This window comes from Sturnira hondurensis, unplaced genomic scaffold (assembly GCF_014824575.4).
Source record: "Sturnira hondurensis isolate 20B ecotype Veracruz unplaced genomic scaffold, ASM1482457v3 Scaffold0015056, whole genome shotgun sequence".
Taxonomy (NCBI): Eukaryota; Metazoa; Chordata; class Mammalia; order Chiroptera; family Phyllostomidae; genus Sturnira; species Sturnira hondurensis.
In genome coordinates this window covers 2516056-2541597 of record NW_028087687.1, presented here as the reverse complement: position 1 = coordinate 2541597, position 25542 = coordinate 2516056, and the positions used below count along the sequence as shown (strand labels likewise).

The 25542-nt window shown below is 41.1% G+C and overlaps 2 protein-coding genes across 8 annotated transcripts in view; both read right to left on the bottom strand.

The window, feature by feature from the left end:
- Positions 1 to 6002, bottom strand: part of UGDH (UDP-glucose 6-dehydrogenase) — a 28470-nt gene extending 22468 nt beyond the window's left edge. Inside the window, exons 1-2 of one of the 2 annotated variants that reach the window (XM_037064317.1) lie at positions 5813 to 6002; positions 132 to 325 (exon numbers count right to left, since the gene is read on the bottom strand). In XM_037064317.1, the coding sequence (XP_036920212.1) occupies positions 132 to 293 (162 nt within the window). In that variant the 5' untranslated portion in view covers positions 294 to 325; positions 5813 to 6002. The remainder of the gene's footprint in view (positions 1 to 131; positions 326 to 5812) is intronic. The other variant, XM_037064316.1, reaches the window with a different exon arrangement.
- A 7152-nt stretch (positions 6003 to 13154) lies between these two features.
- The window catches only part of SMIM14 (small integral membrane protein 14), a 61145-nt gene continuing 48757 nt past the window's right edge, over positions 13155 to 25542 (bottom strand). For all 6 annotated transcript variants that reach the window (XM_037064309.1, XM_037064308.1, XM_037064314.1 and 3 more), the window contains 3 exons: positions 23889 to 23937; positions 18903 to 19045; positions 13155 to 16310 (listed from right to left, as the gene is read on the bottom strand). In XM_037064309.1, coding sequence (XP_036920204.1) covers positions 16278 to 16310; positions 18903 to 19045; positions 23889 to 23937 — 225 coding nt within the window. In that variant the 3' untranslated portion in view covers positions 13155 to 16277. The remainder of the gene's footprint in view (positions 16311 to 18902; positions 19046 to 23888; positions 23938 to 25542) is intronic.

Here is a 25542-nt window from a genome sequence, read left to right as displayed (position 1 = left end):
TGTATCTAAATATTTTCATTTAATTTCTTATCAGTTGCAGTCATAGATTTTTATAACAATAGTAAATTATTTCACAAAAAGAGCATGAAAACAAGGAGCATAAGAACAAAGAGCTGTTTTAAGTGGTTTACCTCATATATAGGAAGGGAAGGAGAGTTCCACGCATTGATCCTTGATTCATTGACATCAACAACCGTCACCCTGATCTCAGGGCACATCTGAGCTATGACACTACACGTGGGTCCTCCAACATAGCCCGCGCCGATACAACAGATCTTCTTAATTTTGAACATGATTGTACTAGAAGGGAAACAGTCAGACTGTCCTGTTGACAACAGAAAATTTAAAATCACATTGCTCTTCCATCACACTTTTTAAGAACTGTCAAGGTGGCATGTTTGGAAAGTTTTCCTACTCATTAAGATTCACACTCATTAAGAATTATGAAAATAGTGGTTAAAAAAAAACATTCAATTTGGATGACCAAACCTGTTCTTAGATGCACTAGTATGAAGCATATGGAAAAAATTACAATAACTGCTGTTACTGGAGAAGAACCACAAAGATTATAATAACCCAATATTCAGAAAGTCAGGAAGAAAAATAAAACCTTACTTATGCCTCTAATACACTAGGACAATTTTGATTGCTGAGGGAAAGTTCAAGAGTGAAATACCAGTGTAATTCTTGCTTAAATAAATGCTGGTGTACCAAGGTCAGCCTTGAGAGAGGTTTAGACTAACAGAGCAGATATTAAGATTACTTCTGTAGTCCAGAATTGGCCTCCAAGATTATATTCCCTACTCAATTTGGCTTCAGCAATTTACTTTTAGGTAATTGACAATGTTCTGTAACTCAACTTCAAATTTAATCAGAAACCATGAGATGGTTAGAAGAAAGTAATTTCTATCATTACCAAAGCTATTACACAGATTTTGATAGGTTTTCAAATACCATTAGGTAAACTAATTCACACTAATCAAAATTACAAAGGACTGATTTATACATAAAAATGTCAATTTATTCATTATAATGAGAACAAAAACTGTTGAAGTGGTCAAATTCTAAAATTCTTAGAATTTTAGTCTCTGCCAAGACCTTAGACATCATATAATTCAAGGATTCCACGGAAAATGGTCATCAAAGAGATTAAGAATTTGTTAGAGAAGGCTTCTCCACATGGATTAGAGACGGCTGATCTGGAAGGTTGATTTTTTATTTAAAAAGTATTCCAAATACTGGAAAATGTCTCCACTGTAAAAACAAAATTCCATTCAAGTGTATTCATTAGTCTCTTATAAGCTTACCTATCAAAGTCAACATCTAAAGCCTCATTAATTATGGGCTCATGGGGGAGGAGACACCTACCTTCAAGACATGTAAGGCCAAAGATCAAGTGCTAAACTGTAATGAATCTGAAGAACTACTATACTGTAATACCCTTACTGGACAGCTCACCAATTTCTCTAATTAAAGCTAATAAATCCAGAATACCTAAAAAGTGGAATCTCAAAGTATTTTTGGACCAGAGGATTTGGGGAGGTTACCACACACCTAAGAGGTTAATAAGGCAGTCTAGGCCCTCAATCTGAAGCAAAACAGCAGAGTCTGCCAAATTCTTATAATATACATGGATTAAGTTAACTTCCCACAAGTTAACTGTGACCTCTGAAAATGGTTCACTATTCACTTGACCCAGAATACTCCACAAAATCATGCTAATCCAGAGGTTCAAATTTTCATGTTCACTTTAAGAACATTCATGAAACTGACTTCCGCCAAGATGGAGGCATAGGTGGAAACACTGCCTTCTCCCACAACCAAGTTTGAATACAACAAAGGTTTGGAGAAACAAAGACACAACCAAAGGACAGAAAATTGAATTATACGGAAGTCCGACTACATCTAACCCTTCAACGGGACAGTAAGAGGGGCGGAGCCAGCAGCGAGCAGGGTCGGGCAGGACAGGGCCCCCGACCCAGGCGCGCAGGCAGACGGGAACCAGTTGGGATGCGGGGCAGACCGCTGGCGCATATTCGCGCACAGTGAGACAGACCACGCAGGCCCCAGGGGGCGAGGGCTGACGGCGGTGACACACTCGAGTGCAGTGGGACGAAACGCATGGGCCCGGTGACGACAGCAACTGCGGCACCGGTGAGGGCCGGGGCAGACGGGACGCCAGAGTCCCTCTTTGACCCCGCCCCCACATACAGCGTCACAACCCAGCGACTTAGTTGCCCTGTTCTAGTGAACACTTTAGGGCTCTGATCCTGCTATGGAACAGGCACGAACGACCCGAAAGATGGCACAAGAAGAACTCAAAGTCCCAGAGCCAATAACTCTAAGCGACCAAGAGATTGCCAGCCTCTCAGAAGCACAGTTCAAGACACTGTTTATCAGGATGCTCACAGAACTGGTTGATTATAGTCACAAATTAGAGGAACAAAGTCACAAATTAGAGGAACATATGAAGGCTAAACTAATTGAAATGAAGGGAGATGCACAGGAAACCAATAGTGATGGAAAGGAAAATGGGACTCAAATCAATGGAATGGACCAGAAGGAAGAACAAAACATCCCACCAGAAAGGAATGAAGAAATGAGAATTCAAAAAAATGAGGAGAGGCTTAGGAACCTCCAGGACATCTTTAAACGTTCCAACATCCGGATTATAGGGGTACCAGAAGGGGGAAAGAAACAGCCACGAGTGGAAAACGTATTTGAACAAATAATAAAGGAGAACTTCCCCAGTCTGGCAAAGGAAATAGACTTCCAGGAAATCCAGGAAGCTCAGAGAGTGCCAAAGAAGTTGGACCCAAGAAGGAACACACCAAGGCACATCATAATTACATTAGCCAAGACTAAAATGAAGGAGAGAATCCTAGAAGCAGCAAGGGATAAGGGGACAGTCACCTACAAAGGAGTACCCATCAGACTGTCAGCGGATTTCTCAAAAGAGACCTTACAGGCAAGAAGGGGCTGGAAAGAAGTATTCCAAGTCATGAAATCCAAAGACCTACAGCCAAGATTGCTTTATCCAGCAAAACTTTCATTTAGAATGGAAGGACAGATAAAGTGCTTCTCAGATAAGGTCAAGTTCAAGGAGTTCATCATCACCAAGCCCTTATTATATGAAATGCTAAAGGGACTTATATAAGAAAGAGATGATGAAAAATATGAACAGTGAAAGGACAGCAAACACACAGTTATTAACAACCACACCTAAAACAAAAGCAAACCAAGAGGACAGCTAGATCAGGAGTGGAACCATAGAAATGAAGAACACATGGAGGGTTAGAAACAGGGGGGTGGGAGGAGGAGAAGGGGGGAGAAGGCACAGAAAATAGCATAGATGGTAGGTAGAAAATAGATAGGGGGGAGGGTGAGAATAGTGGGGGAAATATAGAATCCAAAGAACTTGAGACACGTGGTTATAAACTAAGGGGGGGAGAATGGTGGGGGAGGAAGTGTGCGGGTGGTGGGGAATGAAGGGGGGGAATAGAACAACTGTAATGGTATAATCAATAAAATATATTTTTAAAATAAAATAAAATAAAATAAAAACAAAAGTTACAAAAAAAAAAAAAGAACATTCATGAAACTGCCCAGGTCATCAAGGGTATGCATATTAGAAAAGCCACACAAGTATCTAAGGATGTCACTTATAGAAGCAATGTGTGCCAGTCTGTTGTTACAATGTGGAGCTGGTAGGTGCGCCCAAGCCAAACAGTGGGACTGCACACAGGGTCGGTGGCCCGAAAAGAGCGCTGAAGCTTTGCTGCACATGCTTTAAAATGCAGATAGTAATGCTAAACTCAAGGGTTTAAATGTTGATACTTTGGTCATGGAACACGTCCAGGTGAACAAAGCTCCCAAGACACGGTGCAGAACTAATGGAGTTCATGGGTGGAGTAATCCGCACTAAGCTCTCTCTGTCTCACTGCAATGATCCTTACTGAAAAAGAGCAGATTGTTCCCAAACCAGAAGAGGAGGATGCACAGAAAAAAAGCTATCCCAGCAGAAAGAGAAGAAACAAAAACTTACAGCCAGGGAGTAAATTCAGCATAAAATAAGTGCTAATTTAAAGTAAAAAAAAATTTAAAAAAATGGAATGAATATGTACATGAGGCAACTTGGGCTCAAGAAGTTCGTAGTTTAATACAGTGCTCCCAGGCTAACAGTTCTTATCTGCTTCTGTTCACCTCAACACCTAGAATACCAGGCTCTCAATATATATTAACTGAACGAATGAGAAACTTTCCATAAGGGCCTATATTTTAATTTTTATTTTGAAATATATTTTATTGATTATGGTATTAGTTGTCCCATTTTTTCCCTCCCCTTTATTCCCCTCTGCCCTGCATCACCCCTCCCACCATCACTTCACCCTCCCTTAGTTCATGTCCATGGGTCATACATGTAAGTTCTCTGACTTCTCCATTTCCCATACTATTCCTTAACCTCCCCCTGTCTATCTCGTACCTACCATTTATGGGGTTTTTTTTAATCTTTAGAGGGGGAGGGAAGGAGAGAATTCTCAATGTATGGTTGCCTCTTATGTGTCCCCTGCTGGGAACTGGCCTGCAACCCAGGCATGTGCCCTGACTGGGAATCGAACCACGATCGTATGGTTCACAGACTCGCACTCAATCCACTCAGCTATGCCAGCCAGGGCCATCTTACTCATTTTCAAAAATTAAATACTAACAGATGCCTGACCCAAGAAAAATATTTAATCAGTGCCAGAATGTTAACGTATCTAAAGGGTATCACACAAAGCTGTGGAAATAGCAAGAGGAGGGATTGAATACGCTTCCTATAGTTATAGGAAGATTTTATGTTAGAGGAAGAGGTGCAGCAATGGGAGGGGAAATGTGATCCTTTCAATCAGGGTTGTCTACCACTTACCTTGAACTAGATGTTGGATGCTAACAAGCACATCTTAGAGCAGACAGTAATCTCTTTCATTTCCAGGACCCCCCTGAAGAAACAGACCAGACTACTGTTCTCTATTTCTTAGGGGATTTGAAGAAACTCAAAGACTCACTGTGTCTTCGAGGGCGGTCAGTGGACATCCATTCCTCTGTGTAACCATAAAAAGCTCCCTAACCATTGAATCCCTCTTTTCTACATACCAGTATTCTCAACACTACTCAATTATCTTCCTATGTAAGAGGTATCATTTATCAAGATCTCATACACACAGATCTCCTAAAAGCACCCAAGAAAGGCCTTCCCTGAGGTGAAATAAAGCAATTATATGGTGTGTTGGCCAACAACGCATTCCAGCACAGCCCATACAGAAAGTCCTCGGATTTCGCCCTCAAATCAAAAGGGCTTTCTGGCTTTGTTTTCTCACTAGTTTCTTTAGAAGGGCAGCCAATGAAGCGAGGAAAGCAGCAGCTCCCAGGTGAGCAGACTTTACACAAACAAAAGACTATGACTGAGCCAAAATGGGGCCCCTAATCAGAGGACCGCTTCCTTCGGTGGACGTTCGGCTTTCTTGAAGAGCAGGGGAAATCTCGAGTACTTCAAGTGAGAAAATGAAGAAAAGCAGAAAGATGCAGCTGGAAGACTCATGAGTCTGGAATAAAAAGCCCAAGGTATACTATCCCCAGGGCGGCAGTCTCAAACAGAGATTCCCGCCAAAGCCTAAAAGAAGAGACAGGGATCGTTTAAGACTGGAAGCCTGCGAAAGAGCACAGGAGAAACCTGGAGCAGCGCGAACACCCCGGCTCCGCTCCCTCCACACTCCGCCAGGACCTAGAGCATCCCGACTGCCGGCCGGGCCAGCCCGGGAAAGACGCTTACCCGCTTCCAAGCTTCCGTTCCTATTCCGAGGGTTCCGACAGCTCCTCCCTGCGTGCTCCACAGCTGCCACTGCTCCAGATTTCCTCTCACCGTACCCAGAGCCCCAGGCCAGTATTTAAGGCCTTCTGCGGGAGAAGGAGGAGACTTCATTCCCCCAGCGCCAAGCTCCAGCCGCCGCACTCTGCCAGGGCCCCGCCCCTATTTCCTGCTGCGGCCTTGGGGCGGGACGGGGCTAGCGCGGCTTGGACGGACAGGCCACGCCCCAAGCCGAGCCTGGGCGAATCCACTGGGGCCAGATCAGCAGCCCCGCCCCTGCCACGAGACGCGCAGAGGGGAGCTGCGTGCGCACCTGGTCTCTTTTTGGCTGTGGGGCTGGGTCCCGGGCGAGTCGCCTCCGCTGCAGTCAGAGGCTTTGGACTTACCGTTAGGCCCAACTTCCCTCCCTATACCCTGTTCCTGGGTAGGGGACCGCACTGAGGTGCAGCCGCGTGGGCTCCAGGTCAGCCATACTCAGAGGATGCGGGGATACTGGTCCGGCCGCGGCCCCAGGGGACCGGAAGGTCCTGGCCCCTACTCCCGGTCTCCCCAGCACCCGGGAGGGCTGGCCCTTTAGAGTCTGTCCCGCTAGACTACAGATCTGAATTGGCCCGCGACTTACTTCCCTCCCACGCGCGCCAGGCCCGTGGTCCGCCGCACCCTACGGGCTTGCGGCCTAAGATTGAGTCAGACCCCGTCCCACCCGCGGCTTCTGGGAAGGAGGTGCCTTACGTCTGGAAGATGCTGAGTCCTTACGTGTGTGGACCAGTTAGGGACCCCGCCCTGATCTCTGGAGAAGCGGGACACCCACGCCCTTAGAGATATTTTCCGGAAACGATGCTCCTGCCAAATTCAGGATCTGGAGTGTCTCTGCGTGATATGTAGTATGCAACATGTACGAGAGAAGGTAAAATTAATTTGTGGAGTCTGCCCACTTCTAATGTGGAGGGCAGTTCTGTTTCTCTTTTCCCACCCCAAAATCATTTAAGCCGCAAATAAAAGCAGTCATGACTTTTGGTTTCCCTCATTAAATTTAGAATTACATCAGATGACCTGACTTGTACCTTTTAAATACGTCATGGGGAAAGTGATGAGTTTATAAAGACATTTTAAAATACCACATAGATGATGGTTTTCTTCGATCATGCTGATGAACTTCAAAGAGCTGATGAATGTTGACTAAATACAATAATTTGCTGTGAATTTTAGAAAGTGTGATAGTATATGTAGGTAGTGTACATTTTATGCAGTTAAGTTCATTCCTCCATCAAATATTTAGTTTTAGACATTATCCTAGAGATCACATATGCAAAATGAATCAAGACCATTGGGTCGTCTTCCAAGCTCACAGGCCAGGAGGAGAAATGAACACATACATAGTTGCAATGTATCTGACTAACTATAATAGACGTATCATTTTGAACTTGGCACATACATAGGTTTAAGTTACCTATTACAATTAGGCTTATAATAAAAACCACATTTCTATTATTCTCACCTTTTAAAAATATTTTTCTACCTATAATTCACATTCTTTGTATTTTGATCATAATCATAATCTTCACAACAGTAAGGTCTCAGGAGTCAAGTCGGAATAGCAATATTAGCTACAATGGACCTTTAGATCTAGGACGGCCATTCCCAAAATGTGCTAACAGTTTTTGAGACCCTTTCAAGGGATCCAGGAGGTCAAAACATCTTCATGGTAAAACTAATGTTACTTGTTTTATTCCCTCTCATTTTGTCACAGATGTACAGTAGAATTTCCCAGAGGCTTGTTGACATTGTAACAGATTGAATGCAGATTTTTATATTTCCAAAATGTCAAGCAATACCAATCTTCTTATAGATTTTTTATTTGGTGATACAGTAATTTTAATTAGAATGTGTTATTTAGCCCTGGCTGGTATGGCTCAGTGGACTGAGTGCCAGCCTGCGAACCAAAGGGTCGCTGGTTCAATTCCCACTCAGGGCACTGCCTGGGTTACAGGCCAGGTCCCCAGTAGGGGGCGAGTGAGAGGCAACCACACATTGATGTTTCTCTCCCTCTCCTTCTCCCTCCCTCTAAAAATAAATAAAATCTTAAAAAAAAAGAATGTGTTATTTATGTTAACACATAATAGATTATTAGTCACTCTTAAGGAATTAATGAGTTTTCATAATTTACCAACTTTCATCTCTAATAGGGTAAATACCAATAGATATAAACATGAAAAAACTTTTGGGGTCTTCAAATTTTAGATTTGTAAAGCAGTCCTTCGACTATACAGTGTGAGAACTTGATGTTTCTCTGGTGGTGTGTCAGTCTGTGAGGAAAGAAAATTAAGTGGGAAGTTCAAACAGGCAGCATTCTGTGTCTCCTACATCTCTCCCTTCTCCAAATCAGAGCAGTTCTACTGTTATCTGCTAGTATGTCAATTTTTATGTCGGATTTCAATTTGTAAAGTTTCCTCTTAAAATTTAAAGCCATTCATTCATTATTTCCTCTGAGTGTTAACTACATGATAGTCTTGTGCTGATCACTAGGAATTGTGAATAAAGAATGATACAGTTCCTGCCCTCCTAAATTTTACTCTGAGGGGAAACATCAATCACACAGATAAATGTAAATTACATAGTCCTAATGAAAGTATACAATAGGAGTATTTAACAGAGGTCAGGAACACTTCCTCAAGTTGTAGTAATTGAGCTCTTAAAGGGAAAACACAGGCATTAACTAGGCACAGGGGTGTCAAACTCACTTTCATGGGGGGCCACATCAGCCTCACAGTTGCCTTCAAAGGGCCTAATATAATTTTAGGACTGTATACGTGTAACTACTCCTTAACAAGGAGCAAGGAGCTCAGTGCTGCTGCTCAGTAGAAAGAAGGTGGAGGAGAGCCGGATTTGTCCCACGAGCCTTGTGTTTGCCACCTGTGAACCAGGGGAAATGAAGAGGGCAGTTAGAGGAATAAAGAGTAAATGTGGGGACAGCAATTCAGAGGTAATTCTATCCAAAATTAGAACTAGCATGTCCAAGACAGTAGCCATGGAAATTCAGAGAAGTGAACCAATTTGAGATATAATGGGGGAATAAAAGCAATAGGACTTTGGTAATACTGCCCCCCACCCCCCGCCCTTCCCTGCCACACCATTCTGGCTTCTGACAGTAATTTATGCAGATGTATTTAAGGGAACCAGTTCCCAGCTTCTCAACTTCTTTTTTTTTTTTTAAAGATTTTATTTATCTTTAGAGGGGAAGGGAAGGAGAGAGGGAGAGAAATATAAATGTATGGTTGCCTCTCCTGCGCCCCCTGCCGGGAGCTGCATCACCTGCTGGGAACCGGCCTGCAACCCAGGCATGTGCCCTGACGGAATCGAACCTCGATCCTCTGGTTCGCAGGCCGCGCTCAATCCACTGTACACCAGCCAGGGCCCAGCTCCTCAACTTCTATGGGTCCCCTTCCCAAAAGTGATCTGCCTGAGAACAATCCTTTTTTCAAAAGAAAGGCTTACCTTTCACCCAAACAAAACCTCACTGTATGGATCTGTTCCCTAGGGGTAAAATTACCCTGTGTGCCAAACAAAAGGATAAACTGAATTCTAGTTTGGGGGGATGTCCCCTATAGTGATTAACCAAGACACCTCAAATCTATCTTTCCTCATATTATACTTATTTTTGTTAAGACTGAAATCGAGAGTTAGAAGCAGAAAACATTTTGGCCTATGTTGGAATGTTCTGAATTCCAAACAGAAGATGCCAGATAAATTATGACCTTGATTTTTTTAAAACCAACTTGAGTATTATGCAGGACTACTAAATTTTTTGAGGGAGACTGGACAACATTTACAAGATTATTCAGTCAAGTGTAACAGGGTGCAGCCAGGGTCCCCCCTCAAAAAGAGGGATTTGCAATGGGGTCCAGAACTCAGGGTGTCCAGGAAATATATAAGATATTCTCACCCCCACAAGTCTGAATGGGGCGCTGGGGGGAGATGGAATGCATGGAGCAGGGCCATTGAGGGTTGTTTTGCATATCAACAGTTGGCCAGCTTCATACTTGATATGCAAAAATGGTTATTTTACATCTATAACTGCTGGCTAGCTTCACAGATATGTTAGGTAGTTGTGACCATGCTTTAAGCCAGGGAGATGGGAGTGACTTCGACTGAGGGTGGAACTGGGATGCACCGCCCCCTGGTTACAGCATCTGCATGACAGCTTGGAGATGGTCCACACCATGGGGCCGCGCCTGCCAGTACTAACTATGGAAGCCCACAAAGGCTGAAAAAATATAGGCGTGTTGGTAGGTAGGTATAGCCGATTGTGGAAAGAGTTGGAAATGGGTTTGCAGAGAGATTTGTGCTGGGATTTAAACTCAGGCATGATACAGGGTGCAGCCAAGAGGGGGGCCCCCCAAAAGGGATTTGGAATGGGGTCCAGAACTCAGAGTGTCTAGGAAATATTGGAGAGACATATAAGATGTCTTCACCCCTTCTCCCACAGTTGTGAGTTGGGGGAAGGGACACATGGAGCAGGAACATGCAGGGCTGTTTTGTACAGCCACAGCCTTGCAGCTAATCCACCGCATGGTCATTTAACATTATCTATAGGCTTTGGCTGGTCGCTTAGATACGTTAAATAGCTGTGGCCATGCATGGAGCCAGGGGATGGAAGTCATTCCCCTTCAAGATGTAACTGGGGGGGCAGGTCCCCCAAGTTACAGTGCCTGCATGAGAGCTTGGACAAGACTGGCTCCATGACATGGGGCCATACCTGCCCAGCCTCACGATGGCAGCCCAGTAAAGTTGGAATACAGGAATACTGGCAGGTGTAACTGATTGAAGGAGTCGGAAATTGGGGTACAGAGGAAGATATTCTGGGGATTCAAACCCAGACATGGCAGCCATTGGAGGGAGAGCCATGAGGCTTCACCAGAGTGGGGGCCAGCTTTAGTAGGGGGAATCACCATGCAGCTTTAGCAGAGAATCGCCACTCAGCTTTGGCATAGTAGTGACCCCCCCTTCCCCACAGCTCTGGTAGAGGAAAGAACCATGCAGTTTTGGCCAGAGTGCAGAACCCTGCAGCTTTGGTAAAAAAGGACCCCGAGGCTTTGGGGTGCTCCCTTTGACCATGTGGCCTGGGAAGCAGGAGAGACGTTGCCTGGAAAACGGGTACAAAGAACTCTTGCCAGTAAGCCATGAGAAGGTACCACATGGCTTTGGATTAATTAGAGATCCTGCCTGGACGGTGACGCAGCTGACGGTGCCAGCAGCCTGAAACACGGACGTGTGCTTCTTTTCCTGAGTTACAGCACCCTGAATTAGGGCAAGGGGAGAAGGAAGCACTGTGGGTGTCTGTGAGTATCCTAAAGGACTTTTATGTATTTTTAAATACATTTTATTGATTATGCCATTACAGTTGTCCCACTCCCCCCCTTCACTCCCCTCCACCCTGCACACCCCTCCCCTACCATTCCCTCCCTTTCGTTCATGTCCATGTGTCAGTTCTTTAGATTCTGTATTTCCCATAGTATTCCTGCCTTCCCCCTATTTCCTACCTACCATCTATGCTACTTATTCTCTGTACCTTCTCCCCCCTTCTCCTCCTCCCACTCCCCTGTTGCTAACCCTCCATGTGATCTCCATTTCTATGGTTTTGTTCCTGATCTAGCTGTCCTCTTAGTTTGCTTTTGTTTTAGGTGTGGTTGTTAATAACTGTGAGTTTGCTGTCCTTTTACTGTTCATATTTTTTATCTTCTTTTTCTTATATAAGTCCCTTTAGCATTTCATATAATAAGGGCTTGGTGATGATGAACTCCTTGAACTTGACCTTATCTGAGAAGCACTTTATCTGCCTTTCCATTCTAAATGAAAGTGTTGCTGGATTTCGATATTTTAAATAAAGATGTTAGGTCACTACTTTAAGTCTGTATAGCAATAAATAAACATTTCCTTTCCTTTCCACAAATCTCTGGCATTGAGAGACGTCTTTCCTATTAGCGACGGACAATTGAGCCCTTTCTAACAGTATACCGTCCTTGGCTCCCTGTGTTTTGTAACAGGTGCAGCAGTCATGTGGGTTGGAACCACACAGCTCGGAAAGCATGAAAAGCAAGATACAGCAGCTATGCAAAGCTCTGTCTTAGCAGTTTGGAAAAATGCAGAAGAGACAGTACAGGAAGGAAAGGAGTAAAAGGGCTCTTGCCGGTGGGCCTTGAGAAGGCGCCACTCGGTCTTGCAAGTGGACATTCCAGAGACACAGCTGATGGTGCTGGGAACTAACTGCAACAGACCTGCCAGCCAAGCACGGATCACTGAGAGGAACTGGGAGAAATGAGCTGCGGACTTCTATTTTTTTCCTGAGATACCGTACCCAAAACTAGCCTGCCAGGGTAAAGGGGAAAGAAAGAACTGTGTGTGTTTGTGGGTGTTTAAAGGGACATTGTAATTTTAAGGAAGACATCAAGTCATTACTCTATAGAACTTTTAAATAAATAGTTCCTTTCCTTTTCACCAAACTCTGGCATTGAAAGCAATAATTCCAATTCCGTGGCGGTGGGCTAAGAATCCACAGTGACAGAGGACCCCCAGGGCCCCCAGGTCCATTCTGTAGCATTACTGGTTTACAACTGTGTGACTTAAGTTCTTGAAATATTGTGACAGTGGAGAAATACCTTGGATGTTGTGGAGGGAGAAAATGATCAGCCCAATCTATTCAATGGAGAAACTATAATTTTTCTTTTTAAAAATTGAATTTATTAGGGGACATTGGTTAATAAAATTATATAGGTTTCAGGGGTACAATTCTGTAATACATCATCTACATATTATGTTGTGTGTTCATCACCCAATCTATAATTTTCAATATTACTTAGCCTAAGATTTTCTTAAGCCTTGTGTTTTCTGATGCAGCAATGTTAACAAACTCATGCTTGAAGCTTGAGACTGCAGCTTCCAATAGGCTGTTGCTAGTGAAACTGGGAAAATAAATGTTAACAGTGCAACGTGAGACAAAACAGTAAAATATAGTCTTTAAGGTGGTTAGATAAAAATGAAGGCTAAGAATCTTAACCTGTCTGTTGGGGGTATAGGCTCTGACGGTAGAGTTGCATCTCTTCTGTATGTTGTAACCACAAAATTACACTTGCTGGATTAATTGTAAAGCCACACACTACTATTATAGAAATACTTTTTCTTATCTCTCTTAGGAAAATCTTTAGTGAAGGGTAAAAAGTCTTACAAAGAAGCTGCTTGATAAAGATGTTAACATTTTACTAAGCAAGATACTTGCTTCTCTTCCCACAAAGCCAAACAGAAAACATTGAGTGTTACTAACAGTTTCTATTTATTCATTAATAAAAAGTGCATAGTACAAGCCCTTTATCCCAATCCAAGTACTCAGTAAAAGATGACAATAAACCCTGGATGGCACAGACATGATTTGTTTGGCATGATTAAACATTTGAAAACGGCAATTAACATTTAGTATAGCACGTGACCACTTTTCCTTTTAACAAAGTAATCAGACATGATAACAAATACATGATTTTTTCATTCAGAAATATTACGGTGTTAAAACTAAACCTGCTATTTGAACAACAGAAATTTTACCCATTCACTGTAAACTACCATTTCTCCTTCAAGTTGTGCTTTGTGTCTTAAACCGAGCTGGTCAAATTTTACCACGTTGTCATTTAGAGTGACAGACTTTCATTCAGAGTGTATATTTCCAAGGTTCCTTTGAAAATGTAAGAATTTGGTAATTCCATAAACACTATCACATCACGTACCACAAAGACACTAAAAGTAACTACAGAATAGCTGAACTTAATTGTTATTTCAGAAAATCTCCAAGTTGTTTAAAATATGACTTGCTGATCACGGGGCTAGTGCTTGGATAGATACATAATAAAATCTTTTACTACACACGGTTCCAATGTTAACTTTTTCCATATGAAAGGCAAAAAACCCACTATTTTGCATAAAAGAACATTAAATGACTGTAAAACAAAATAAATTTTTAATGGCATTTGTGGAATGTTTAAGAGCCCACGGTGATTAAAGTGTGAAGATTTATCTTCTTTTTCTTTTCCACATTACTTAAAAATGATTGTAGCCATAGTTCAGGTGAATGTTTACAAGACAATGAATGAATAAGAGTGCGCTCAGTAAAAAGGCCACATGTAGAAGCTTAAGAAATTAAGAATATAAATTACCAATAAGGTTAACAGGAGTATTTTATATGCAGTTGTACACTATCCTTTTCAGGGCTGCAGAGAAACTTCACAAGCAAAAAAAACCCCACAAAACCCAATATTAAATAATCCATTAAAAGCTTGTTATTAGTTAAATAGATGATCTACATAGGAAGAGGTTAATTTTCTAAATGTAATGTCAATTAAATGTATGTGACAGAAATGAGGAACCGGACTAACATCCAGATTTCCAGGACTCTAACACTAGACACTGCTCCCCCGTCCCAGCCACGTCTCCAACCAAAGCCAGATCTCAGTTACGTGTGAGCCGCTCATTCAGTGAAGATATCAGGATCTCCGCCAGAGACTGCCCTTCTAGCAGCTTAGAGGACAGACTTCAGGATATATGTGCAAGCATTTAAAGGTCAGGGGGCAAGGGCAGAAACAGGAATGTTTATAGGCATTTAGCTCCATCTTATGCCATCCCTGCCCTTTCTGCTGTAAGTACCTTAAAAGCTATAGAGCTGGGCAGGCTTCCAGTAGGCCACAACAAGAAGAGAAAAACCTTATGGTATTTATTTATCTGGGATTTGAATTACCTGTGTTATAATACCCTGATTAGCACAAGGAATTAAGAATAGGTTGTATTTTTTTCTGAGAAATTGAGCAAAAAGCCAAGATGCACAGGAGGAATGCAAGAAGTCAATATGAGATTATATAATGAAATGAAACTCTTACAAGGTTTATGACCCAGAATACAATGATGATAAAGGGGGAAACTATCCTAAGAGCATCACACAACTGTATCAGAGACTCTATTAAATAGTATAATGATATAGAGAAGTTTATTCAATTTGTACAGGTAATTTCTCAGATCGATACAGTGAAAAGCTAGACAGGTCTAGGGGAAAAAATTCTTATACTGATAGAAAAATATCTTCTAGCCCTCATAAATCATCTGCAATTCCTTGCTAGGAAAAAATCTATACCACATAGGTTATGTAGACTTTTTAAAATGCCATTTGTATTCATTTGCTTTCAAACTGACCACAACAATGCAACATTTTACTTTCTATACAGTTCAAAATTTCACCTACATTAATGCTCCTCCGCACCCCAATCCACCCTGCTACCAAACAAGAATGAAACACATAGGGTAAGAAAAAGATCCTTGATTGTTTCTCATTTCCCTCCTTTTGGGGTAAACCAAGAATTCATTAAATATTTTTTAAAGTCAGAAGAATATCAATACTCCAATACAAAGTATTTACTTTGAAGTAAATACTCCAATATTTTTCTTCAAAGAAAAGAGTAAATAAGTAAATAGTATTCAAATGTCAGTAAGCAAACAGACCCCAATACATAGCTATCCTTAAGAGTTTCATTTAACAGGGAATTACTCAGAAAGGAAGCTTTCTGAGAGGCACCCATTTTAAAAATAAATTACTGATTAAATTATTACTGTATAGATTATACTTAGCAAAGGTAAGAAGAGTGAACTATTTTCCTCCTTTCGTGAATCTCTTAACGCTATTTAGTATACAGCGGCTTCAAATATCATAATGGACTATAAGTCATCCACCATATTTAAATCATTTTTATTTCAAGTTTTCTTAATATTAGACATTTTATGGGAATAAAAACCTTAGTAAACAATTATTTCATTTCTTCTCCTTTTCTAGTCACATAAGCCACTTGTAGTGGATGATACAGATTCAGGTGTAACTTGTAAAATATTCCAAAGGCTGCTACAGTCCCAAGAACTCCCACACACAAATCAACTACCAAGGTAAGTAGAAATAGTCTGGTTCCAATTTTCTTTCATACAATTTCAGACAACCCTAAATAACTTTATAAATACGTTATGGAAAAATCAACTTCAAAGCCTACCAAAACTATTTCAAATATTTAAATGCAGAGATCACAAATTCTTTCAATCAGGCCAGAAATCATCACCAAACCGTTACAAATAAAGTAAGTGGAATGTTTGAGTTTATGATAAACAAAATAACCCATGTAACTTTTTAAAATACAATCATTTCTCAAATATACTGTGAATGGGAATGGTAATAACACAGGAAGCAAAAAAGTAAGCTTGCAAGTCAAAATTCTAGAAGCTCATGGAAACAGTACCATCCTATATTGCAGGTGCAAAAAGAAGAACAGTTCTAATGGGGTTAAGAGTACTCTGGTCATCTTCGTTCATTTGGTCGTGCAAGGTGTTCACTATTTTCACTTCCCATATCACAAAATTAGTCCACAGGAGGGGCTGGTGGATCTTGTCCCTGTATTAGAAAGAAATCATGGAGTTGAATTTTTAAATCCCAGTGCAACCAATCTAATGCATATAGTAAGAACTGAGTAGCAATACTCCCTCCCTCCCATCCCAAACCATATCCTTATTTGAATTTTTCATGTTTTTTTCACAAGGGAACACTAGCTTTTAACATGGATTCACCAGTGTTTGTCTCATTCTTCCCTGCAGTATGGAAGAAAGGAAAATTGTGTAACAGCGATATGTTTTGGATGAAACAGCTCTCCCTAACAGCTCCAGAGGTGGTATTTAAACCAATAAAGGTAGTCCCCTCCCTCTTGCTAAGGTGATGGATTGGGAACAGTACGAAGCAAGGCTGGAGACTCGTTTCTCACTACGGGCTGCCAATGAGGGCTCGTGTCGCAGCAGATGCTGTTGGCAGCCATCTAGTGGCTACAAAGGGAGCCCATCTGGGAGTGAGCTGAAGGTGTGGTGAAAGAAGCCGTGTCCTTGATGACTCTTAAACGTTCTAAACAATGACCCTACCTCTGGATTTTCTCATGTGTAAACCAATAAGGCACTTATTTACACCAGGTTGAGTGATTTTGTTACTTGCAATACAAAGCATCTGAACTGTAAAGGAGAGGTCGGCACTTGCGGAATCTTCAGGAAGGTTCCATTTATTGACTCTGACATGGTGTATGAGGCCCTGGTAGAGGGTGATCAATTTTTCTATTTGGAATTAGGCAATATGTTTTCTTGCTTATTCTTAGGGCAGTGAAGCCACTATTCCTAATAATGAAATAAGATTTAGGGGATTATAATCTTGCATTTCCAACACTTTTAATGGCTTCTAAATTAGCTTATTAAGTTGGATTTCTTTAGCTCTAAACCATGAGGAGATGGCTCTTTGATAGGAAATAAGCCTGTATATAGAAAGTAAGAAGAAAGCACTTTATTAAGACAATATACAAGCTGTTTAATGGATAATCTCTTCTCCAAGAAAAAAAAAATAGCCCTGACTGGTGTGGCTCAATGGCCTGTGCACTGGCCTGTGAATCAAAGGGTGGCCAGTTTGAATCCCAGTCAGGGCATATGCCTGGGTTGCAGGCCAGATACCTGCAACCTCACGTTAGGGCATACGTGAGGCAACCAACTGATGTTTCTCTTTTTGAAACATCAATCCATTTAGGCTTGCAACCAATAGATGTTTTTCTCTCACATCAGTATTTCTCTCCTTCTCTTCCCTTCTCTCTGAAAATAAAATAAAAATCTAAAAAAAAATAAATTTAAGGCCTTCTAATATACTGCTAATGAAGCCTTCTTTCTTAAAGTCAGCATGCTGCATATCTAAGTTCTAAAAACCAAAGCAAGGGCAAATTCACATCGCTCATTTGCTTTCTCTTACATAAGTATTTAGTTTAACTGAACTTCTTTCTTATATTAACAACACAAGATTGAAGAAAAGCAATTTTAAGAATTCCACACGGTGAAGGCTGAAGAAGGGAATTAGTGGGATAATTTGGTGTTCAACAAATGGATCCACAGAATTACTTTTTTTTTAAGGAAGTCTGTCTATCTATCTATCTATCTATTTATTTATTTTTAGGGAGAGGGGAAGGGAGGGGAGAAAGAGGGAGAGAAACATCAGTGAGTGGTTGTCTCTCATGACCTGGCCCACAACCCAGGCATGTGCCCTGACTGAGAATCAAACTGGTGACCCTTTGGTTTGCAGCGCATGCTCAATCCACTGAGCTACACCAGCCAGGGCTATAGAAATACTTTTAAAGAGACAATATCCAAATGAAATTTTAAAAATTACATACACACATACATACACATCATTACATACATATATATATATGTATGTATGTATATATGTATATATATATATACATATATATATACATAAGCTGGTTCTAAAAATGATATACAAGAATCCTTTAATGGAGTTTCTAGTAAAGATAGTACCAAAAACTCCATGTTGAGTCACTTCATGGTTTTCATTTAGAAGATGCTAATAATGGCTGTAATGATTGTCAAAATTTATCAAAATGGGTGATTTCTCTCTGCTTTTGCCAGCTCAACTGATCTAGTGATGGCAGAACCGGGAAAATTAGTCTGGGAGAAACTGATAGGAAAACAGGATTTAGCCGGATAGGCTCAGGGTCTCTACTATATTTAATAGCTAGGACCAAGGGGAGAAAATGAAGTGCAAGTAAAAACATTTGAACTGTAGCTAGTAAGAGAATTTAGGGAGCTGAAAGCATGAGAGGCAAGGGATCAACTGATAGGTGGACAGAACTGGGGAATACAGGCCGAGATTTGAGAAACATTGCTGTAAATTATGAACTGGATCATTTTTTATGTCTCATGGGAGTAGAGATTGGAATTCATTTTAAAATTATTTTGGGGCTACTATGTTTATCTCTATTTCTATATGTAAAAGCCACAAACACTAAGCCATTTGGGGCTGCAAAATTTACTAGGATGACATGATAAAGGAAGAACTCACTCCATGAATTACATCTTCCTTTTTCTAATTCAGATATTTCTGTCAAAAACAGACTCCTCCCCCTTTCCAGTCCACACCCGAGAAGGGTTCCTATCCCACAGCACTTACATTATGAGGACTGGTTGGCTTTCCAGTTAGATTGGATCCTCTCAGATTAGGAGGTCTCAGTAGAAACAAGATGACTGCAACAACCATCCAGGCCATCAAGATCATGGTAATACTGATGCCATTGTCACCAGAAGGTCCCGGTACTAAAGGCAAAAACAAATGTATTTGCAACAAAAACTATAGCATGACTTTAATATGTTAGATAAGTGCAAAAAAATTTTCAGTTTAAATTTCAACTTCAAAAACTATTGAAGTGAAAAAGCTGTATTACTAATTTAGAGATGTGCAGTTATGAAGTACAACATTTTCAATTTCCCTTTCCCACTGCGAGAAAATCTAAATAGTAAATGGTATAAAATGATCAAAAGCCAAAGCCTATTAAATGAAGATTTTAATAGTGTAGTTCTTAATATTTTGGGATAACAGAATCCTTTGAGAATTTGATAAAAATTAGGGGAACTCTTCATCCTAAGAATCCATGTATATACATTCAACAATTTTGATGTAATTGTGGAACATTCACGGACCCACAAAGCCACCAATCCAGAAATAGTAAGGTCTACAGAATGCTGGTTAAAATTACCTGATATACAGTAAAAACGCCCTACTTTCGGAGGGAAAAAGAATTTTGCCATTTAATTATAGAAACAGCATGAAAAAATAAAAGTCTAAGAAAAAAGGAACATCTGAGTTGTACACTATACAGATAAAGATCCCTTTAATAATATTCTCAAACAAGGAGATATTAATTTGGCCATCTTTTTTGTAAAAATAAGTTGGATTCAGATCTAGATGTTTTAAAGTCTATGCATCTATTAAGAGAAGTCAGTCAGGTATATGCAGGCAGGTACCAGTTTTTCCCTGCTCTTTGAGCCAGCCATATCTTATTTAACTCAGAATAACAAGTACCTAGCACAGTGCCTATCCCATGGTATGAGCTTAAAAAACTAATAAATGAAACAGATTTTTTAACTAAATTATGGTAGAAAACTCAATTGTCAGAAATGAAAATTATGGAAGATTAAATTTCTAAGCATAGTATCTTTAGATGGTTATTAAAATAGGCTATCAAGCCCTGGCTGGTATAGCTCAGTGGACTGATTGAATGCCAGCCTTCGAACCAAAGGGTCATTGGTTGGATTCCCAGTCAGGGCACATGCTTTGGTTATGGGCCAAGTCCCCAGTAGGGGGTGCTCGAGAGGCAACATCAAGCAGTCCAACATTCACATCATAGAGGTACCAGAAGAAGAGAAAGAGCAAGAAATTGGAAATCTATTTGAAAGAATAATGAAAATTTCCCTAATTTGGTAAAGAAAATAGACATGCAAGTCCAGGAAGCACAGAGAGTCCCAAACACAATGGACACAGAGGCCTACTCCAAGACATATCATAATAAAACGCCAAATGTTAAAGATAAAGAGATTCTTAGAAGCAAGAGAAAAGTAGTTAGTTACTGGAAGGTTGCTGGATGGGAGGGGGAGGGGCAGAATAGGTGAAGAGTTGAGGGGATTAAGTACAATAGGTAGTTACAGAATAGCCATGGGGATGTAAAGTACAGCACAGCAAATGGAGTAGCCAGAGAACCTACACATGACCCATGGACATAAACAATGGTGGGGGATTTCCTAAGGGAGTCAAGTGTGCTGAGTGGAAGAAGGCAAAGGGGGAAAAAAATCAGGACAACTGTAATAGCATAATCAATAAAACATAATAAAAGAAAAACATGTAATACATGACTATTTAGTCTGGGACACCAACTGCTTTTTTCTTAGGCTGTCAAATTAAAAAATGGCAACAGCCAAAATAACAGCTGTTCAGTGTACATGAATCAAAATTATACCTAATTTTTTGTCAGATCAGCAAAAAATACATATTTTGGTGTGCTGAAGAGTGAGCACACTTGTTCTATACTATTCTAGAGAGCAAACCTGTGGGTATACATCACAGTAAAGTGGAATTTAGTGGAACCATGCAACTAGGTATGTTAACAGATTGCAACTAGATTCTGTAATCACATGAAGTAATGAGCTTCCTGTTCAATTAAATCATCTCAAATATGCAACACACCATGGCAGGCCCAATGGGTACTGTGATGTTGTGATATAATAAGAAATATATATATACTTGGTTTTCATCCTGGTTCCTGGAACAAAGCTCCAAAACCCTTGAAATTCCCTGAGTGATAGGGTCTTTTGTTATTCACAATAAATCTCTTTCAACCAAACCTGAGTTTATGCTAATCAGGTGACTCTTGGTGGACCATTATAGAGCTTTAAGATGGGGATTGGTTGCCAGAGTATGACGATGTGATTAGAGGATTGGAACTTTCAGCTCCACTCCTTGACTTCCAGGGACAGGAGGGGCTGGAGATCAAGTTAATCACCAATGGCCAATGATTTAATCATCCATGCCTACATAATGGAAACTCCATAAAATCTCAATCTCTGGGGATTCAGAGTTTCCTAGCTGGTGAACACATCAATGTGCTGGGAGAATGACAGTGAAAGACAACAGAGGAGCTCCGCCCCTCTTCCCACTGCCTCGCCCTCTGCAGCTGCTCCTGAATTGTATCCTTTATAATAAACCAGGGATAGTAAGTTCATTGTCTTCCCCTGTTCTGTGAGCCATTTTAGCAAACTACTGAACCAGAGGAGGCAGTCATAGGAACCCCTGATTAATATTTTATAAAAACGGCATGAAATCACTAGAGAAAATGTAGAATATACAGAAAAGTGATGCTATTATCCAGAGGAAACAACTGCTTAAACCATTGAAAACTGTGGCTCTCAGAAAGCATTTCCAACAAATCCTAAAGAACTTGTGGGGAAAACTGGCCAATATTGTAACACGGTACAGCCAGGAGGCCCCCAAATAGGAATTTGTAATTAGTCCAAGAAATATTAATCACACACACACACATATGATGTTCTTAGAAAATATATATGATGTCCTCACCACCAAAAGTCTGAACTGGGGGATGGGACACATGGAACCGGGCCATTGAGAGTTGTTCTGCATAGCAACAGTTTTGTAACTAACTTCAGACTGTGGCAGAGACACAACTGCCGATGCTGGGAACCAAGGGAGGCCTGCCAGCCCAGCACAGATACCTGGGAAGAACCAGGGGCTACCTGAGCCACAGACTTCTATTTTCTTTTCCCAAGATACAGTACCCCCTATTGGGAAAAGGCGGGGAGGAAGGACTGTGTGTGTTTCTGGGTGTTTTGTAATGAACATATTAAGTCATCACTCTTAAGTCTGTGTAACTTTTGAATAAATAATTCCTTTCCTTTTCAACAATCTCTGACATTGAGAGCTGTAATTCCCTGCTGGCGGGCAAGGTGAACCTAGTATAGGGGGACCCCAAGAGAAGCCGGGGTCCATTTGGTAATAGTACATTGTTCATCCCCGCTCCCTGTGGGATTGTTCTGTAACAATATGACTAAACTAGTATTCAAGGTCTAAAGCTCACCTTTATATTTAAATTAAGAAAGTGAAATTTCACTTAGAAATTAAGAACATATCCGTTTACAGGTGGAGCTGGATCAAGGGTCACAAGTATCACAATATAATAAATACTAGTTTTCCTATAAGTTCACTAAGATTATTTTCAACTACATGAACACATTTTAGCTTTACCTGCCAACTCAAAAAATTGAGCTGCTTATCAGAGGATACATTAGAGATTAATAAATGCTGCTGAACAAGCAACATAATAAAAGAAAAAGGTCATTCAACATTATATTGCTAAACAAGGAATATAATAAAAGAAACACATATAATACATGACTATTCATTAGTCACAGACTTCTAGTCCAACAAAAGGGAATTATTTAATTAGTCCAACAAAAGGGAATTATTTAAATACTGCTGCATCCCCATAATAGATTATTATGTAGTTACTAAATATTTTAAGATAAATGTACACTGATATATTCATCATGCCAAAGTGAAAAACAAAACACACAAAGCAATCCAATTTGTGTAAGTGTCTATGAAATCTGATTGTGCCAGGCTCACCATAATATCCTGTGAATGGCATACTTCCACTCTTTAACAGTTGAGTTACAGTATAAGACTGGAATGGCTCCAACATTATTTAGTTCCTCCAAAGTATCCCTCAAGTTATTTCTGTCCTGAAAAAAGACACCTAACATAATGGCCACTGAGTCTCCCTGCTCTGATCCTCACTTTCCGATCAGCACTGAGCGTAAAGCCACACACAGGAACATCGCTGCTGCCCCTTCTGGAGAATGCCAGTGTCAGAGCCAGAGGAATGACCCCACTCTGGGAAGGCTCCCAGAGCTTCCACACCTTGGAAAAGAATGTCCTCTTCCTTTATTCAGGAAGTTCTCAAAGCTGCCAATGGATGAAAACAGATGCCAAGGAAAGAGCAAGGGGTTTGTGCCGGCAGCCTCAACGTTCGAGTTCAACCAGCGAAAAGTGCCCCGTTACACGGGTATTTGCCAAGAAAAAGGTCTGGATATGTTTATTATACCAAGTTAGTCAACAGTGGTTATCTTACAGTATTCTGGAAGTTTTTCCTTTTCTTTTTTTTTTTGCTCTCTGATTTTTATAATTAACTTCAATAAGCAGAGTTTGTTTTTGAGGCAGGAAAAAACATTTTTTCAGTTAATAATTAAATATCTAAGCAGGAAATGCATCACTGAGGATCATTTTCTTAAACAGCAAACTATAAGAATAATTTCTGAGAAATATTCACAGTTATCTGGCCTCTAATTCTTTTCTTTAGGATTTTAATTTATTTATTGTTAGAGAGAAGGGAAGGAGAGAGAGAGGGAGAGAAACATCGCATGCCCCGACCAGGGACCTGGCCAGCAACCCAGGCATGCGCCCTAATTGGGACTCAACCAGCAACTTTTTGGTTTGCAGTAACGACGCCCAACCCACTGGGCCACACCAGTTAGGGCAAGCCTCTAAATCCGCCCTCAGTGCCAAGCCCCCTGCTGGCCCATCGTTACTTACATTCCTGAAGACACTCCGTGTCTGTGCAGTAGGACTGGGACTGCCTCAACTACAATGAAGAAAAAAGGAAAGTTAGCCACTGGACTCAACCCAAAATGGATATTATTCATCAGAAAGATCACGTTTTGTTTTTTAATGAATGCTACCACAGTGTAAATCATATCTTCAAAATCAGATACAAACACAGAAAACATTGAGAGGCATTTATTTTGTGGGGATTTTTCCCACTTAAAATAATTTTCACCAGAGGATTGAGGTTCGATTCCCACATGCCTGGGTTGCAGGCTGGTTCCCAGCAGGGGACACATGAAAGGCAACCATACATTGATGTTTCTCTCCCTCTCTCCTTCCCCTCTAAAGATAAATAAATAAAATCTTTTAAAAAATAATAATTTTCAAATATACTGTAATCTACTGGAATTCATCTATTTAAATTAAGAAAATTGTTTTAAAAAATTCCTCTGACAGGAACTCCTGCTCCCACTTTATTAGACTTCTCCCCCAAGAAGTACTAAACTACAGACAAGAGCTACTAGGAAGAGAGTAATAAGAATTTTTTTTCTCATTGAAAACTGAAGCATCTGACTTCCGGCCAAGATGGAGGCTTAAATGGACACACTGTGCCTTCTCGCACAACCAAAACAAGGGCAACAACAATTTAGAAGCAAAATAACAACCAGAACTGACAGAAAATTGAACTGTATGGAAGTTGGACAACCAATGAGATAAAACAGACACATTCATCCAGACCAGTAGGAGGGGCAGAGTCCGGCAGCCTGGCAGAGAGAGGTTGTGGCACAAAAAGCAGTGGCATCAGGTGCACAAGATGGCAGCAGGTGACCCTGAGCACGCAGGCAGCAGCGGGCGAACCCCGGGAGCAGAGTGGCAACAGGCAGCAGACCCAGTGAGGTGATGATTGTGAAGCGAGGCACTGCACATAAGGCATCTGGCTGACCAGGCGGTCCTACATTCACACACAGATAAACCAGGCGAAATTAGGGAGCGAGGCAGACCACACAACCCAGGCCCCAGCACCAGGAAATAAAGCCTCAAAACACAAATTGAAAACACCTGTGGGGGGTTGCGGCACAGGGAGAGACTCCCAGCCTCTCAGGAGAGTTCGTTGGAGAGACCCACAGGGTCCTAGAACATACACAAGCCCACCCACTGGGAATCAGCAACAGAAGGGCCCACTTTGCTTGTGGGAAGTGGCAGAAGGGACTGAAATCCGGCAGAGAGCAGAGCAAGCGCCATTGTTCCCTCTCAGACCCTGCCCCACGTATAGCATCACAACCCAGCAAATGGAATGCCCTGACCTGGTGAACACCTAAGGCTCTGCCCCTCTGACGTAACAGGCAGGGACAGACCAAAACATTATGGCTCAAGCAGAAGAACAGCTCAAAGCCCCAGGGCCAATACTTCTAAGTGACAAAGAGATAGCCAACCTATCAGATGCACAGTTCAAAACACTGGTGATCAGAATGCTCACAGAACTGGTTGATTTTAGTTGCAAATTAGGTGAAAAAATGAAGGCTGTGCTAAGTGAAAAGAAGCAAAATGCACAGTTAACCAACAGTAATGGAAAGAAAACTGGGACTCAAATCAATGGAGTGGACCAGAAGGAAAAAAGAAACAACCAAACAGAAAAGAATGA